The sequence below is a fragment of the Aphelocoma coerulescens genome (genome assembly GCF_041296385.1).
Source record: "Aphelocoma coerulescens isolate FSJ_1873_10779 chromosome Z unlocalized genomic scaffold, UR_Acoe_1.0 ChrZ, whole genome shotgun sequence".
In the NCBI taxonomy this organism is placed as follows: domain Eukaryota; kingdom Metazoa; phylum Chordata; class Aves; order Passeriformes; family Corvidae; genus Aphelocoma; species Aphelocoma coerulescens.
In genome coordinates, this window is record NW_027184085.1 from 43,815,100 (window position 1) to 43,833,243 (window position 18,144).

General features: G+C 44.0%; 2 protein-coding genes across 6 annotated transcripts in view; one reads left to right on the top strand and one right to left on the bottom strand.

Moving 5' to 3' along the window:
• Positions 1-3,346, top strand: part of ABCA1 (ATP binding cassette subfamily A member 1) — a 92,022-nt gene extending 88,676 nt beyond the window's left edge. For all 5 annotated transcript variants that reach the window (XM_069002288.1, XM_069002286.1, XM_069002291.1 and 2 more), the window contains exon 50: positions 117-3,346. In XM_069002288.1, coding sequence (XP_068858389.1) covers positions 117-257 — 141 coding nt within the window. In that variant the 3' untranslated portion in view covers positions 258-3,346. The remainder of the gene's footprint in view (positions 1-116) is intronic.
• A 2,247-nt stretch (positions 3,347-5,593) lies between these two features.
• Positions 5,594-16,351, bottom strand: NIPSNAP3A (nipsnap homolog 3A). The gene is made up of 6 exons (XM_069001446.1): positions 16,200-16,351; positions 11,757-11,958; positions 8,689-8,850; positions 7,070-7,219; positions 6,621-6,707; positions 5,594-6,510 (listed from the first exon to the last, which is right to left on the bottom strand). Exons 1-6 carry the CDS (start codon positions 16,272-16,274, stop codon positions 6,434-6,436), a joined length of 753 nt encoding a protein of 250 aa, XP_068857547.1. The 5' UTR covers positions 16,275-16,351; the 3' UTR covers positions 5,594-6,433.
• Positions 16,352-18,144: the final 1,793 nt, after the last annotated feature.

The window sequence follows — 18,144 nt, forward strand, 5'->3', positions numbered from 1 at the left end:
CATTTAAACAAAGGAGAGTACTGAATTGCAGGACTATTTCAGGATACCCAGTGCTTAAAATGCCATGAATTAATGAAATACTATGGTGGTATGTGACATGGCCTTTCTTCTTGCAGGTTTTTGTAAATTTTGCTAAGGACCAAAGTGACGACGACCATACTAAGGACCTGTCACTGCATAAAAACCAGACTGTGGTAGACATTGCAATCCTTAACTCCTTCCTGCAAGATGAGAAGGTAAAAGAAAGTTGTGTGTGAGCCAATTTCTTCAAAGAAATGATGAGCAGAATGCAAACTTCCTTTTCCGTGGGATAGGATACTCCCAAAGAAGCTAGAGAAAAAGCAACTGGACACTCTACTGGTAACCATTCAATGCAATGCAATTCAATGCAATGAAAACAATTCCTTTATAGGGGCAGTGCCTCATGGAGTCGTCTTGTACTGTTCTCAAGTGAAAGACTTGAACTTAGCTCATTACAGTATAACTCTGAAGCTGTGGTAAAGCACCTATGAGATGCTGTGGGCTTTCAACCATACTGTATCTTGTTCTGTACAGTATGTTTGTATTAGGGTTGCTAAAATAATTCATTGAGGAATCATGGCCAGTGGTTATTTACGGATATTTTAGACATGCGTGTTTCAGTCTTTAGAACATTCATGTCAGGAGTGGGAATGTGCTGGTGCTATATCCATTGCTGGCAATGAATGCACCAAAACAGTCAGTGGCAAGAAAAGTCACCACCAGTGTTGTAGCCCTAGGTTGTGAAAACTTACCTGACCAGCTGGTTTTCTCTAGACTGGTGTAGGTCGGTGGTGACAGATCTGAGGCCACAAAGCAGTACTGTGCAGGTGGGATGGCAAGACACAGGCCATCATAACCATAAATCAGCAAGTGGTGATATGCAGAACTGTGAACCCTCCAAATGCATGATTGTCCCACCAGCATCACAATCAACAACATATTCTGACTAGGTGTTTATGCAGTTAAGTACTTTCCTGCTCCTTTGAGGTACTGTTGCAGCTGCATGAATGTCTAGTAGGAAGAGGTGGGTGAGAAGCAGACCTAGGGTTTGGACCACAGCAGCAAACCAGTAGTTGTACAAGCTGCTAATGCCAAGAGCAAATTCTAAATCATGAGCTGTCACTCAGATTTGTAATATCTGCTCTTTAACCCCTGCTTTGCACCAGAAAGGTACCCATCATCTGGAATTATTGCTTAGCACAAGCATGTCGCTGTTCCTGGCTTTGCCAGATAAAACTAGAAACGAGATGTAGATTTTTTTTTTTAAACAGTATTATTTATGACTTTAAATAGGTAGGTAGCATAATTAGGGATTGAAAATGCTTTCAGTTGATCTTTGTAGCCACGGTATTTCTTTATATTATGCCTGTAATGCTATGCTCTCTTTCTATCCATGTGGTGGATAGCTGCATTCATGATCTGACCATGTTCCAGATTCTAGCAATCAGCTGCTATCTGCAAACAACTCCAAGTTGTTCACCTAAAATTTTCCTGTCTGGAAACTGGTATAACATTAATGTGTAAGTTTCTGCTTCTGTTGTGCAGTGTAGTTTCAGTCATTAGGTGATCCCTAATTGGAGAATAACACCCTTATTATACATGTGACAAACAACTGTTTCAGTAAAAATCCCCCTGAAAAAAAAAAAAAAGAGTTCAAAATAATAGTGCTACAGTTCATCAGTCAATTTTTCAAGTCTTACAAAGCCAGACTAATACTAGAGGGGAAATTATATAGTAAGAACAACCCATTCTTGTTCACATTGTGCAACAGTCATGGGACAAGTATGCTTTCAGGGCCCCTCTGTGTTGCTTTTGCATTTGGAAATTGGTTCAGTAATGTGGTTTGAACACAAGTGCAGTTCCTGAGCTGTTCCTGTATGTCATGCCTCTGCCTTAAATACTCACACAGGTTCTGCACTAGTTTTGATGCTACTCCATGAATCAATCATGGACCATTTTCTTCTGTGAATGACCCTAGCAGCCCAGCAAACACTGAAAAGGCTGGCATGAGCCTGAAGAAGATTGATTACATATTTCCAAGTATACTTGGTAACACTGACCAACTCAACATTTTTAAAACACAGTTAAAAGAAGTTCCTTGTCCCTCTGTGTCCTGCCTTGAGGTAAAGTAAGAGCTTACTACTGGCTCTGCTGAAGTGCCTTTTTCATACTTTTTTTTATCTGTATAATTCATTGCTTAGGGGATTGAGAAAAGGAGTGTAAAGGGGATTGGTATACCTCACTTAAAACGTGCTTTGTTATTACCTTTATGGCATCGTCACTCTATGGGGATGAGTTACAGGGTGATGAGTACACCAGAGTTCCAGGTGCAGAAACAGCAGACCTACAGCCATGACTACTCCAGAATAGGCTGCCACAAGTATGTTGCGGTATCACTGAAACAAGTAGCATGTACTGGAGGCTTCCCACCGCTAAAAGTCACTATTACAAATCAGCATTAAATAACTGAAATGAAGGGCTAAAATTTTGCACTGCACCAAACTAGTGCATGTAGAGCTAGAACGAGTTCTAGGAGGATTCAGGTTTGGTCCTGAAAGGGCTGTGGTTTGCTCTTGGTAACTGCTCATTTAAATTACTTGTGTATCAGGAAGCAACAGTTACATGGTCATACGCTTTCCTTAGCCCACCAAAAAGATTCTCGACTTCTATTGCCCCATGACTGTCATGCTTACAGGGCCTGCTATCTGTGACAAAATGTTGCAGTAAATGTGGATATTAACCAAACTACTACACTGCTCTGATCTGCATTGGTTGTACTGAACAGACAACATAAGCAACACTGGCATGAAGATTTGTCATGGAATTTGTTCAGACAGCCACTAAGTTTTACTCATTCAAGTATGTGTTGGGGAAAAATCACTCTAGAGTCACACATTATATGAACCACTCTTGATAATGAAACTGCACTGAGGTGTTAACTTATTTTAAATTTCAGTACTATAGACATGTTGCATCCCTCTTTGTAGTACATTTGTATTTCAGTAAGGAGTTATATTTTCCCCATGGTTAAACAACCACTTTGTGCTTATCTTTCCCTCCTGAATTATAGTTGGTCCTTTGTTCCAAGCACTTTATGCTATCTGTAATGGGATCTATTTTTGCACTGGAATATCTGTTAACTTTGCAAAAATCTAGAAAGATTTCACAACTGAAATTTCTAAGTTAAATCCTTAAATGGACATTTTCATTAAAAGCAAAAAAAAAAAGTATATATATTTGTATTTGCTAATATCTGTTATGTGAAATATTAAAAGGCACTCTAATTGCCTTGTATTAAGTAAAAAATAAAGCTGTTGTAGCACCATGGGTCTTCACAAGTGTAATTTTTGCATTTTTTATTTTGAGGAGTGCTGCTAGAAACTTTTGCTTTGACTGGTTTGATTTTGTTGGGAACTTTGCATAAGATTTCAGTAGCTCTAAAAATTAGTATGGAGTAGATATACTATTTTCAGGTAAATGAGGAGGTGCAAGATAAAAAGGTAAGTGCTAGGTTAAACTTCTAAAGTTAGTAAATAAAAAGGTCTCTAGCAAGTGATTGGTTAACTGTCAAATCCAACTGCAAAGCAACAAACTTCTCTGGATGTTTAAATGCTAACTCAAGTACCTGCCTCTGAATTTTTATTACAGAGATGTAAGTTGCTGATTGCTCCTCCTTGATAAAAACACCCTATACACTCAGTTGATTTTGAACAGCAGTTTACAAATGAAAGCAGAATAATGATGTGATTGCTCAAGGAAAAACTGATACTAAAATGTTGTCTACTACTGCCTATAATATCACTATCAACCAAGTTCCAGTATCCAACCAATTCTTTAAGTTACACTCATCAGGAAAATTCATCCTGAGATAAGAAGCCAATTAAAATTTCACAGAATCACAGAATATGCTGAGTTGGAAGGGAGCCTAAAGGATCATCAGGTCCAGTTCCTGGCCCTGCACATCATCATTCCCAAGAGTCACACCATGTGCCTGGGAGCATTGTCCAAACACTTCTTGAACTCTGTCAGGCTGGTGCTGGGACCCCTTCCCTGGGGAGCCTGTTCCAGTGTCCAACCACCTCTGGGTGAAGATCCTTTTTGTAATGTCCAACCTAAACCTCCCCTGACACAACTTCATGCCATTCCCTCAGGTTCTGTTACTGGGTGCCAGAGAGAAGAGCTCAGTGTCTGCCCCTCCTCTTCCCCTCACGAGGAACTGCAATGAGGTCTCCCTTCAGTCTCCTCCAGGCTGAACAAACCAAGGGACCTCAGATGCTCTTCATTTAGCTTCCCTTCAGGGCCCTTCATCATCTTTGTTGACCCTCTCTAATGACTTTGTATCTTTTCAATATTGTGGCACCCAAAACTGCGCCTAGCACTCGAGGTGAGGCCACCCCAGTGCGGAGCAGAGCAGGACAATCCCCTCCCTTGCCCGGCTGGTGATGCTGTGCCTGATGCACCCCAGGACACGGGTGGCCCTCCTGGCTGCCAGGGCACTGCGGACTCATGTTCAACTTGCCACTGACCAGGACCCACGGGGCCCTTTCATGCTGCTTTCTAACATCTTGTTCCCCAGCCTGTCTGTGCACCCAGGGTTGCCCTACCCCAGGTGCAGAATCCAGAACTTTCCCTTGTTGAACTTCATGTGGTTGATGATTGCCCAGCCCTCTTAAATTTCCTGGGTTTTCTGTTTTAATCTAGTGTCTAGCTGGCATCTCAGGATAAAGCACACTTCTAACATCTTGAATGTTCTTTACTTTCAATGCTGGTATTAAGGAAAATAGTTTTAATTTTAAAAAAGTAAAACAACCAAACAAAAAAATCCCAGTAAAACAATTCTCGCATTCAAATGAAAAAAAGTCTTCGTAACTCTCTCTCCCTATTTTTCAGCTCATTTTTTGTTATTAAAAAAAAAGTCTTCCTTTGAGAGAACTGTTGTAAGGCAATGTCCTGAATGATAGGCTGGTTCATCAGCTCTTTGTACCTTAAAAAGTTGATTTGTAAAATATAAGACAGGGTCTCTGAAGACGTGTTTGTTCTACCCTGAGAATGCTAAAAACATGGCTTTGGAGGGAGCAGTGTATGAAGACATGGGTACAGCAGCTGGGACCTCTCACACTCCCTTAACTGTAGCAGCCACATCCCATCCACCCACCTTGGATACAGGCATAATGGCCTAGAGCTGGTTTTAGTGCTTTCTGTGAGATCTTAATGTGCTTTAAAGAAGCAATAATCATTAGGCAAACAGCACAAAGATACTTCAGTACTCCATTGCTCATTGCAGGTCCATGATTAACATGCAGAAAAGCCTCCCAAGCACTCTGCAATTTACAGTCAATACCTATAAATTGCAGTAGAGGGTGCTCTGTACCACTGTACAAAAAATAGAAGTTTCACTTCTCAAGCCCCTGTGTCCTCTGCCCTACTGCTGTTCACTGTAGCTTACTGGTTCTAAAGCAATGTGTTGTTGACCAAAAGGCAAGACCTGCAAAATGAGTACTGTACTTGGAGAATGGGATTTATAATTTCATAGTTTAAAAAGAGTAAGAGCTTGAGCCACAAACACTAAAAATTAATGCTTTATGCTGATTTATTTAGCTTTTAACAGTCTAACAAAGTGTGCTTCAAAGAATGCCAGCACATGTACATCAGTTGAGTCCGATGACACAATTGAACAAGAAGAACTAATCAGCTTTAGCACCCTAAACAAATACTAAAATACCCAAGACACAGCTTGTGTAGGTAACTCACAGTTTTGAGGCAGTGTTTAATGGACAAAAAAAGGAAAAAGCTGAAGTCAACCATAACAAGTTACCAAGTAAAAAGGTTCATGGCAGAGCTCATTAGGTTACACTACCTAATCAGCCCCACTGTTGCACTTAAGTGCAATTCCAGCAGCACTGATGTTTTACATTGCTCAGAATTAATATAAAGCATCCCAATGAGAAGTCTGATTAAAACATAATTGGGTAAGATACACGTGAAAGCTTTAATTCTTAAACTGTATGGAATAACTAAGATATGATAAGAGGCATCAAAGTATGTTATAAAAATTATGCTATCCCTAGCTGGAATGCTGGACAAGAGCACTTAACTTACTCCGTTTGATAATGATCTAGCTGTGCAAAAAAGTATGAAGAATTTAGGGATTAAAACCAAAGATTGGTGAAGCATGGTTTATGGCATGATACGGCTTAAGTTTTTTTTCTTGGAGATGTAGGAACATCACCACAAACTTCTGGTTAACAATTGGTATCAGAGTGCTGATTTACACTGCTAGTGGATCAGCATTTTGCATCCATTTTTTGTTAACTGAAGAACAGCTTAGCTCATGAGGGTATGGGGATCCATGCCACTTGCTGACAGCACTTCCATCTTGTCTCTTCTGCTGTCAGTTACATCCTATAGAAGGTTACTTCAGCGGTGAGCATTGCGTAGGAATCAGAAGCATATTTTGCTGGGACTCCAAGAATCTGACGCTGTCACGCACTAAAATGAAATGCATGTTAATTAAGACAGTATTCCAGTGAAAAGTAATACTTCTCTCAGTGTGCACACAGGTATCACAAGTTGAGTTCTCTGGATCCATCGTGTCTTACCAGCTGCTACGACTCTGGCATCTTCATGGGCACTGTGTCTGCCTGCTGCCCGGTGATCTGGGCTCTCGTTCCACCATAACACATGGACTGAGACAGTAAAAATGAAGTCAGCTCTGAGCACTATTACAATGCAATCCTAGCAATCTGGCTTCATCTGTTACATGCCTTGCAGTTAGCAGAAACAATTCTCCAGGCATGCCAGTGGTGGGATGATCTTTTACTGAGCCATTACACGGTTTGACTTTAACATCAGATCTGAGAGTGTTTTAAGATTGTGGCAACTAGCTTAAGCCTATAACCCAATACCCAAAGCTGGGTTCAAGGACTGTTTGCAGACTTTGGTGATCCACACCAACATTTTCAGCAAGCTGGCAAATCCTGATCCAGGATGGGGGCTTGCCCCTCTGCCCCTTCCCATCCCAAAGTCTGTATCAGAAATTGGTGAGTACCTGTGTTAAGTAATCCATATTCTGTATGGAAAACACCAATCAGCCTGGTATATCCTGTGTTGATGTGAGCATTGATTGCAGCTTGAAATGCTTCACCCCACAATGCTGGCCCACCAGGCTTCATCTGGAAAGTAACCCATTCATATACCCCTAGAAGAAAAGGCAAACACTACCACAAGGAAGGAAATAAGAATTAATATACCAGATCTTGAACAGTATGTCATGGCCACAATGTATTTGCTGTGAAACCAGTATGATGTTTCCCTGCCATCTGGGGACAGCAGGAAACTGCCCCTTCCTCCTAATATGCACAAGAACTCACAGCTTCCAGAGGCTCACCAGAGCACAGGCTCACTAACTGCAGTTAGTTCAAGTGTAAATGTAAGTACTAGGGCCACGAAGAACAGAAGGCTTCACACAAAGCCCAACTTAGCAATTGTCAATGTTACATGGAAACTTTGCGAGATTCAGACTACTTTGCAGATATCACAAGTGCTCATACTTGTTTGAGGGATTTGGGTGGCTGCTTGAGAAATGCTGGGTGTCTTTTCTAAGACTGGTGATGCTTTCTGGCATTGAAGTGGTTGATGACATTACAAACCCCTTTGACTCCTAGCAGTTGGTCACAGTAAGATCTGACAGCATAACCAACACAGCAGGACTAGTTTAGCATCTCTGCTGTGCCAAGAAATCTCCCTTATTTGTAGAAAAACGGCATAATTTGGTAAAAAACTCCAGTCCTGCTAAAAGTTACTTGTCTTCTTTCCGTTCAGGTAGTTACTTCAGATGACAGTTGCTGACACAGTACTAGGAAGGCAGACACTTGCTACTTGGCAGTGTCTGGTGTCACTCTCCAGCAATGGGCTGGAGACAAACTACAACAGTGTTTGAAAAGTCACCTCTCCAGATTTTAGAGAAAACTGGACTGCTTTCAAAGTCAACAGTAGCAGCATAAAATTCCGAATCCTGAGGAAATAAAGAACAAAGGTTACTGTATCTATACATGTGCTGAGGGCTGAAGCAAGGTCTGTTCCCTGTCACTTCATGCAACAAAGTCTGCCAATGTTCATAAATTGGGGAACGATCGATTTGCTACAGAGAGAATTAAAATACATAGGGACATCACTTCTACACCTAACCTATGATTATTACAAAGTATGTTGGACTTTAATGTATCTTTAAAAAAGTAGGGAGTCTTTTAAACTGTTATGTGAAGAAGCAGTAACATCAAAGCAAACTGATAAGAGAAAATGTCTGTGAAAGAGAACAACTATTCAGGAAATACCCTCCCACTGATGGATAGACAAAGGAAGTCCAGGATGACTGCTCTGACCGATACTACGGTGTTGCCATTTTGCATGTTCATTTAGCAAGTCACAATCCCGACCATTAACAACCTTAATGATCAGGACTCTAGTCAGTTTTTCATGTATGTTAGTGTAAAATCCTTCTTAAAAACTCTGTCCCTTATCTGTCTTATGTCACCTTTTCCACATGGGTGAATGTACATGCATTTGTTACAAAAAGGATCATAAAATTATGCAATACCTGGTTTAAACTTTAAGCCATTTTTTGTTAGTGTTGCTAACTTTTATCAGCAAAAGTAATGATAAGCTCACCCCCTTCTTTTGGAGGCTTCCCAAGTTGACACCAGGGTACCAGATAAGCAACCTCATTGTGCTGTTTCTCCATCATGGGGCGAACCACAGAGATGAATTTTCCCTGCCAGTCTTTGTCATTGGCTAGTGCATGCCGGACTGCTGTTCTGTGGGCAAAATTATCTGTAAGAAATGAAAAAAAAAACCCATGAAAAAATGCATTTAATGCCACATCAGACTCAATCAAAATGTGTAATTACAAGAAGGCAAACTGCACTTATCTAATTTTGGAACTGGTATTTTTAGACATCATATTAGCTCGTAGCAGATGTGGTAAGTTTCCTTTAAAATCTGCTTTAGCTCTCTGATTAAAATGGATTCAAGCCAAATGAAATTTTCCAAGAAAGTTTACAAAAGAGTTAAAATAGATTAAGTAATTTTACTGTTAAAAAAGATGACAACAGTTACAGAGGAAAAGATTTGGAGAAAGCACAGTGGATACAGAAGTGAAGTGGAAAAAAATTCAGGAGAAGTAATAGCCTACCAAGAAAAAAAATTAATAAATGTGGTTTGGCTTATATAAAGTGACATTAAAAGCATAGAAGTAATGTTTGTGTGTTCAGTTACATAAAAGGTATTAAATGCCCAAAAGCTAAACCTTTTCTTCTTTTTTTTTTTCTTAATGAAAAACAAATCCACTTAATTAAGAGTGTCTGAATTTCAACTCCTTAGGCGGCAGTGGCATCTTAAGCAATATATTTATGCAGCCATCTCCCAATATTACAAAAGAAAAATCAGTATCTTGGGATTAAGAGGTAAATATAACAATTATGTAAGCAGGGGTGTGATGAATCAAGGAGGAAGGATGTTGTAATGTTTGTTCATTTATCAGATCACAGTGTGGTCTCAGGGTGGGGGGGGAGATAAACCGCCACAGTTAGACATGTCAAACACTGTTAGGGAACAAAAGGTATAGGTTTTCCCTTCCTTTTGCATTTTAGAAGTTTCCCATAGATTATTAATTTCTTTTTAATTTAGAGATAGTAGCAATAGCCAAGACTAAAATGTTCTGAGAAGCGGGACAATTTATAAATTACAAGTGAACTCAAAATAATGACAGATGAATAGCCCTCTCTTGAAGGAAAAGGAAGACATGGCTGCCCAGGTGATGAAAAATGCTGAGATACTCAGTGTCCCCTTTTCTGCCTTGGTCTGCACTGGAAAGTGCTCCAGCCAGACCACACGAGTCACAGAAGGCAAAGGCAGGGACTGGGAGAATGAAGAACCACCTGCTGTAGGAAAAAAAGTCAGGTTTGAGACCATCTAAAGAACATGAAGGTGCACAAGTCCATGTGACTTGATGAGATGCTTTCATGGGTTCTGAGGAAACTGGCAGAGGAAGTGGTTAAGAGACATTTCATAATATTTGAGAAGTTATGGCAGCTCCTTTTTAAAAAGGGACATAAGGAAGAACTGCAGAACTAGAGCTTGGTCAGTCTCAGCGGTGTGTCTAGCACAATCAAGGAGCAGATCCTTCTGGAAACTATTAGAAGGCTCATAGAAGATCATGAGGTGATTGGTGACAGCCAACATGGCTTCACTAAGGGCAAATAGTGCCTGACAAATTTGGTGGCCTCCTGTGATGGGGTTACAGCTTTGGTGGAAGAGGGAAGAGTGACTGACACTCTTCCACCAGAGAGGAGGCCACAAAGATGATCCAAGTACTCAAGCACCTCTGCTGTGAAGACAGGCTGAAAGAGTTTGGGCTATTCAGTCTGAAGAAGACTCCAGGGAGACCTTACAGCAGCACTCCAGTACCTAAAGGGAGCCTACAAGAGAGCTGGAGAGGGACTTTTTACAAGGGCAAGTAGTGATGGAACAAGAGGGAATGGCTTTAAACTGACATAGATAGAGAATCATGGGATGGTTTGGCTTGGAAGGGACCTCTAAACATCACCTAGTTTCAACCCCCTGGCCATGTGCAGGGATACCTTCCACTAGACCAGGTTGCTCAGAGCTCCATCTAGCCTGGCCTTAAATACTTTCTGGGATAGAGCAATATTTAGATTAGATATAATGAAGAAATTCTTCACTGTGAGAATGTTGAGCCACTGCAGCAGATTGCTCAGAGAAGCTGTGGAAGCCCAAAACCTGGAGGTGTTTGAAGCCAGGCTGGATGGGGCCCTAAGCAACATGGTTGAGACGAACCAAACCATCCTCTCAGTCTGTGATTCCATGATTCACCCCTCCAAAACAAAAGGGGCGATCCTTTAATCTAAACAGGTACTGTGAACGCCCTGGACTTTAATGAGCACACTGGCTCAACATGAAGATATACCTGGACTGCAGCAGGTGTTCAAGGGGAATTATACCAGTGTGCCTTCCCACTCCTCTGTAACCCAAGTATCAACTTCCCTTGGGCTCCACAAAAACCACAGCCACTACACCTAGTTTTTGGCGTAATTGTAGCTTTTTTTGGCTCACCTGCACTTTCCATGTCAGCACCAACTCCAACAACTTAAAAAGTTGATTATACTGCAAAAATCCTATTGCTAGCAAGGCTAAAGCTGTAACAAAATCACTCTGCTCACCTGAGAAGTCAGATGTGGTGGAGTGGCCTCCTACCTCAGTACAGGCCCACTGCAGAAGGAGTTTAAGCATGCAAACTGCATGCTCATTTTTTTATGGGAGTGACTGGTACTCTGAGCTAAATTACAAGAACAATTATACATGCATATAAACACACACAGACTGCATATGTGTGCGTATTTCCTTTTTTCCATTCTTTTTGAAAGTTTAAAGACATTTGTGGAACTGGTCCTAAGTTAAAAATATTTACCATGAAGGAAACAGTCTGCCACAATTCCTCTATTATACATGTTTTGAGCAGAGACTGCTGTTCAAGAACATTTGTAACTTTCTCATCCCAACACATCAAAGTTGTCCTGACAAGCTCTGAAGTGTTCTTGGAGCACCTCCTTACAACAAGAGCAACAAATAAAAGCCAGGTAAGCATTCCCCTCACCTTCTTGCCTAGGAAACAGGGAACACACAGAGAGCAGAGCAGCGCAAAGGGATGCTGACCATACCGTACTTCCAAATGTGAAGCACCTTATTCAGCGCTCCCAGGTCCGTGTACCAGAATCCTACCAGCTCCGAGCGAGCTGGGCAAAAATGAAAGTGTTCATTGGCCAATTCCAAAAACTCCTTCATCTTCGCTGGCTTAATATCATATGTGCGAATTTCATAGAAAGTTCCATTATTTTGTCTGGGCCCTGTAGCAAGGCGTATCTGAAAGAAAATAGAAAGAAAAATTAGTAAAAATAATTCTCAAGCCAGAAACTTGTATTCTGACTGATATTTTTAAATTAATGCAATACTATAGAAGGATCTTCAGGCTGGGAGAGGGGTACTTATTTCATGATGTCCACTACAAAAAAAGTACCTTTTGACACTTTTCTTTGAAAATAGTTCCCATGTGCATTATTTTCTGCCACTCCTTTTCGCAATGCAACAGACTTTGATGTGTCTTTTATTTGATGCACTCAACTGTTTAATTATTAGCTCATAACAAAGCAGGATTTTCCTTTTCTCAACCCCTTCCTCAGGAAGTCAGCAGCAAGATGTGTCGGGGTCCCTTCCCCCCGCCATGTAGCCCTGGGAGAGGGGCCCTGAGGGGACAGACACACGGGATTTCCGTGCCCCTGCTCAGCCTCGTTCCCCATTGGTTGGTTTGTGTTCCCCTGCGTGGGCAAAGGACCCTCAGGCCAGACTGTGGGAGTTCCTTGGCAGAGCCCGGCCATGAGGCTGGGGAAATAAACATCTCTGAAACATCTACCAAGAATCTGTCCATATATACTTCTCTCTACGGGCCTCCTGGTTTGATACATTGTGTTACAGAATCCCCGCTGTAACAAATGGTCGTGAATTGTGGGCAAGACACCGATCCCTAAGGACAGAAAATTGGTGAGTAAAAACCACTCTAGATCTCTCTCTTCTCACCTTGGTTTGGATATTCTCTCTGGACTATGGAAGAATCGTGGGAAATGTGGCTCTCTGAGCCACAGAAAGAAATGTGTTTAGAGGTTAAAGGAATCCTTGAACAGCAAAACAAGAAAGTGTTTGTTTCAGGAGATCTAGAACATTTTTTTAACTGACTTTTCAAAAATTTCTTCTATATTTCTTAAGACTTACTTTTTGATATTGAACCTCCTGGAACTAGTCATGGGTGTTTTTGGTACGAGATCCGGGATAAGGTAAGGGATCAAACAAAACATGGACTAGTGACAGAAGCTCTCCAAGGACTAATTGTAATCAGTGAAGCTCTTGAGGAGCATTTGTATGGTCCCATTACCCCTAAAGCAGAGGATCGTACTAATCCCGTGGCCGAGACTGTGCGGCCGCCATGCCAGGAACGCGTGACTGCAGCCGTGCCGGCGGAGGTGCCTGCGCTGGATGTGCCCGGCCCCCTCAGGAGCGCGCGCCTTATCGCGGACCCCATCCCTGTCTCGGGGTCCCCGGCCACGCAACTGCAAGTGAGGGAGCGATGCCGCAGGCGCCGCCGGTGTCGTGGGCCACGAGCAGCCAGGAACCGGGGCTCGGCGTGGCAGCCCGCTCTGAGCATACGGCTCGGAGAGCCCTGTGGAGGGAGAAGCGGCAGTTTCCACAGCGACACGAGAAGCTGCGCAGCGCCGAGCCGGAACAGGGCCGCTCTCAAAGCAGCATGGAGTTGGCAGAGTGGAACCACTCACAGGCCACGGAGCCAGCGGCAATGGCAACGCGGGGCTGCGCAGAGCCCAGACACACCCTGGAGCAGCGCCGCTTGGAGGGCGCGGAGCAGCCGCAAGGCGGGGGCCCGACCGAGATGTCAGAGTTGGCGAGGCAGCGGCCATGCGGGACAAGCAGCCATGACAAACACGCAAGCACGTGATAGGAGAAGTTCTAGCAACGAAAATCACAGGAACTGTGAAATGGTACAATGTAAAAAACAACTATGGATTTATAACACGAGATGATACAGGGGAAGATTTATTCATCCATAGAACTGCCATTAAAAGGAATAACCCTAAAAATTACCTGCAAAGTGTAGGAGATGGGGAAATTGTACAATTTGATATAGTACAAGAAAAGAAGGGTTTACAAGCAGCGAATGTTACTGGGCCTGGAGGTATTCCAGTCAAAGGCAGCCGTTACGCACAAAATTATAAACAATATCCATCTCAGCAACTTCCCTACCCACAGCCTACTTTCCTCTTTTACCCTATACCCAATATGAACCCTTTCCTAAGTTTACCCCATCCCCAGTTTATTCCTAATCCATTTTTCACCCTGTGGCTTCCCTATACAATTCCCTTTCCCTACAATTCCTCTCCGATGCCAAGGGGGGGATGGAAAGGGGGAGAGAAGAAATTAAACCCTCTCCTGCCTCAGTTTCCCCACAAAGCATGCACGGAGAGTTCTGTCTCCCTTCTGTCAGCCTTAAGATGTTCCAGAGAATCTGTTTGGACATTTAAAGGCTCAGGAGGGTGGGTTGTATTATTTTAAAACTGTTCTTGTTATGTTTATCCAGTTGTTTTCATTCTCCTTTTTTTAAAATAAAACGGGTGAATTGTCGGGGTCCCTTCCCCCCGCCATGTAGCCCTGGGAGAGGGGCCCTGAGGGCACAGACACACGGGATTTCCCTGCCCCTGCTCAGCCTCGTTCCCCATTGGTTGGTTTGTGTTCCCTGCGTGGGCAAAGGACCCTCAGGCCAGACTGTGGGAGTTCCTCGGCAGAGCCCGGCCATGAGGCTGGGGAAATAAACATCTACCAAGAAGCTGTCCGTATATACTTCTTTCTACGGGCCTCCTGGTTTGATACATTGTGTTACAGAATCCCTGCTGTAACAAAGATGCATTTGGCTAAACACATTTTTCAAAAGTACGGCTGCTGAGGTGCCACCAAAGAGGAAGCAATGCCAACATCTGCCTGTGTTGTGCTTACCCAACCAACTCACACTACTGCATTGTGTTTTCTACTTAAAATCTTATACCACAATTAGCAATTCACATATTATTGGCAAAGAAAGAAAAAGATACCAACACTTGGGAAAAGAGTGATTCATTCCAACACAAGATTGCTTAAGTCCGCATCCTAGCCCTTTATTGGCTGCTTCCCAAGGGCTGATCAAGAACTGTTTTTCTATTCATATTAGATAAAACCCTTTGGGAGTCCCAGACTTAGTGTACTTTTGTGACTGCCTCAATAGCTACTCACCTCTTAAATAAAACATGAAAAATTAAGGCCTTATCCCATATTTGCACAGAGGCAGCTGCAGGATGGATTTTGGACATGTCTTATTTCACAAGAATCTGCAGGCATGGGCACCATGTAGCTCAAGCCACAGAACTGAATGGTTTAGGTTTATAAATTACTTTAGGATCATGCTATCCACCACTAACCCAGGTGTGCCATGTCCACCACTAAACCATATCCTCAAGTGACATGTCTACCTGTTTTTCAAACACTTCCAGGGATGGTGACTCCACCACTTCCCTAGGCAGCCTGTTTCAATGTTTACAACCTTTTCCATGAATAATTTTTTTCTAATATCCAATCTAAACCTCTCCTGGTTTAGACAGCTTCAAGTCACTTCATCTCATTCTGTCACTTGTTACCTGGGAGAAGAGCTCAACCCCCCAACCGGCTGCACTCTCAGGTTGTTGAATACAGAAGGTGAAGACCAAAGGCCTTGTTTCTCAATGGCCCTTTGCAGCCTGACACATCTAATACTGGCTGCCATGAGTCACAGCTCCTTGAGGCTGTTGTAAAGCCCCGCAGGATCCCAGCGGAGCGGTGAGCCTGCAATAGCAACCCATTCCACTCTGAATTTTTATGGGGAAAGAAAGGCCCTGAAATTTTCTGGCACTTAGGCAGATACTGGGACACTGCAGGACCACTTCTGTTCCAGAGAAGGGCAACGGAGCTGGTGAAGGGTCTGGAATACAAATCTTATGAGGAGCTGAGGAAACTGGGGGTGTTTCGCCTGGAGAAAAGGAGGCTCAGGGGTGACCCTATCACTCTCTGCAACTGCCTGAAAGGAGGGCGCAGCCAGGTGGGGATCGGCTCTTCTCACACGCCGAGGACACTGGCAGGATGACAGGTCATAGTCTCAAGCTGCACCGGGAAAGGTTCAGACTGGATATCAGGAAGAAATTCTTGAAAGAAGGGCTGCCCAGGGTGGTGGTGGAATCGCCGTCCCTCGAGGTGTTTAAGCAAAGACTGGACGTGACACTTGGTGCCACGGTCTGGTTCACAGGGTGGTGTACGGGCATGGGTCGGACTGGCTAATCTCAGCAGTCTTTCCCAACCGAATCTATCCCATGATCCGGGGTCGGATCCCAAAGGATCCCACAGGATTCTGGGCAGGGCCCGGGGCCGGCGCTCGGCGCGCTCGTGCCCGCGCCCGGGCTCGTGACAGAAGTGTCGCGACAGCGACAGCCCCGCCCGGAGGTCTCCCCCCCCCCCCGCCCCGCGCCTGCGCCCCCCGCTACCTGTGGGCCGGCGCGCGGCAGGGCCAGGCGGGCGGCGGCGGCGAGCGGCCGGCGGAGCAGCGCCGGCGGAAGCATGGCGGGCGCGGCCCGGCCACAGACACACACAGACACACACAGACACACACAGACACACACAGACACTGCCCCGCCCCCGCCGGCCGGCGATGGGGGCGGCACGGGGGCGGCACGGGGGCGGCACGGGGGGCGGTACGGGGGGCGGTACGGGGGGCGGTACGGGGGGCGGTACGGGGGGCGGTACGGGGGGGGTGGCACGGCGGCGAACCCTCCCTCCCGCGGGCGCCCGGCCGCTGGCACCGCCTCTGCAGCCCGCCCCGCCGCCTGCGTACCGAGCCGCGGCTGGACGGACAGGGGGGCGGACGAGGAAGGGTGAAGGCATAGCTGTTGTGGTTCTAAGCTCGGCTAGCGATGAAGCAGCCGCTCGCTCAACTTCCCCTCGCTCCTCCCTTTCTTATCCCCTCACATCGGTGGAATGGGGAGGAGAATCGAATTAAAACTTGTATGTTGACATAAGAACAGTTTAATAATTGAAAATAAAGTAAAATAAAATAATTATAATAACAGCAACAACAACAAGCGATGCACAGTGCAATTGCTCACCACCCACTGACTGAGCCAGACCTCCCCTTCCTGAAACCAGATCCTCCGCCCTTCCAGGTAACTCCCTCCAGTTCATACACAGGGCATGACGTTCGGTGGTGTGGAACATCCCTTTGGCCAGTTCGGGTCACCTGTCCCGGCCATGCTCCCTCCCTTTGTTTCCTTTGCACACCGCCTCCCTGGCAGAGCAGGAGACACGGGGGAAAAAAAAAGTCCTTGACTTAGGGTAAACACGACTTGGCAAAATACCAAAACATCCGTGTGTTACCAACACCATTCTTACTCCAAATCCAAAACACAGCCGTGTAATAGCTACTGAGAAGAAATTGACTCTATCTCAGCTGTAACCAGGGGCAACAGCTGAGAATTGCTCGTTTAAATTACCAGGCATCAGTGCCTGAAATGTGGTATCTGTGTCTCTGCCCATGCACCTGAATACAATAAAAAGTATCCTAACCGCTTGAGGAGACCTGGGACCTTGTTCGTCACAGGCTGCCCTGGGGCAAATCACTCAGTGAAATCACCCAGTGAAATCACCCACACCCTAGGATCAAACTTCAGATTGTTCCAACTGATCACCTCCTTTGCAGGATCAAACTTCAAATTGTGCAGATACAAATCCTTCATCTGCAGTTGTCCTCCATAAGAAAGTTGCATGGCATTCTTCTGTGGTGCTCTTTTGGGTGAAACCAGAGGTCCCAGCGGTGCACAGCACCAGGACTCTCACCCTATTACAGCTCTGGGCATACTTCTTCCAACCACACAGTTACCAAGGGATGGGATCTTGTGGTGGCTGAGACTGTATCTTCGCAGGGTCAAATATTGGCTAAGATGAATATAAAGATAACATTTCTTCTAGTATCAGTGCAATCTAGAATTTTACCTTGGGAGACAAATCAACTCCTAGTGAAGGATGCTTTATGGAAGACTACCTAAATTTACAATGCATCTTTTATGATTCCTCTTAATAAGGGGAGCACATTCCTTCCTCTACACCAAATAACTGATTTTGAGGGTCTCTGCCTGGAATTAAATGTGATAAAAGCAATTATGAATTCATGCGTATGGAGCTTTCATGCTTTTTCTACAGTAAACAAATTTTGATTTTGTTAAAGACAAATTCAGGAAGAAAGATTGTCTAAATTAAAATAAGATAGAAAAAGTTGTTCTAACAAACACATTAAAAGAATATTGTGGAAAGAATGAAGCGTCTACATTGTGTATCTGTATATATGTTGTTTTGCAAGTGGTTGCATTTGTTACAGATTTTTTGCAATATGGCATGAAGTAAGTCTCAGAGTTACTACAGGAGAATCACATAATCACA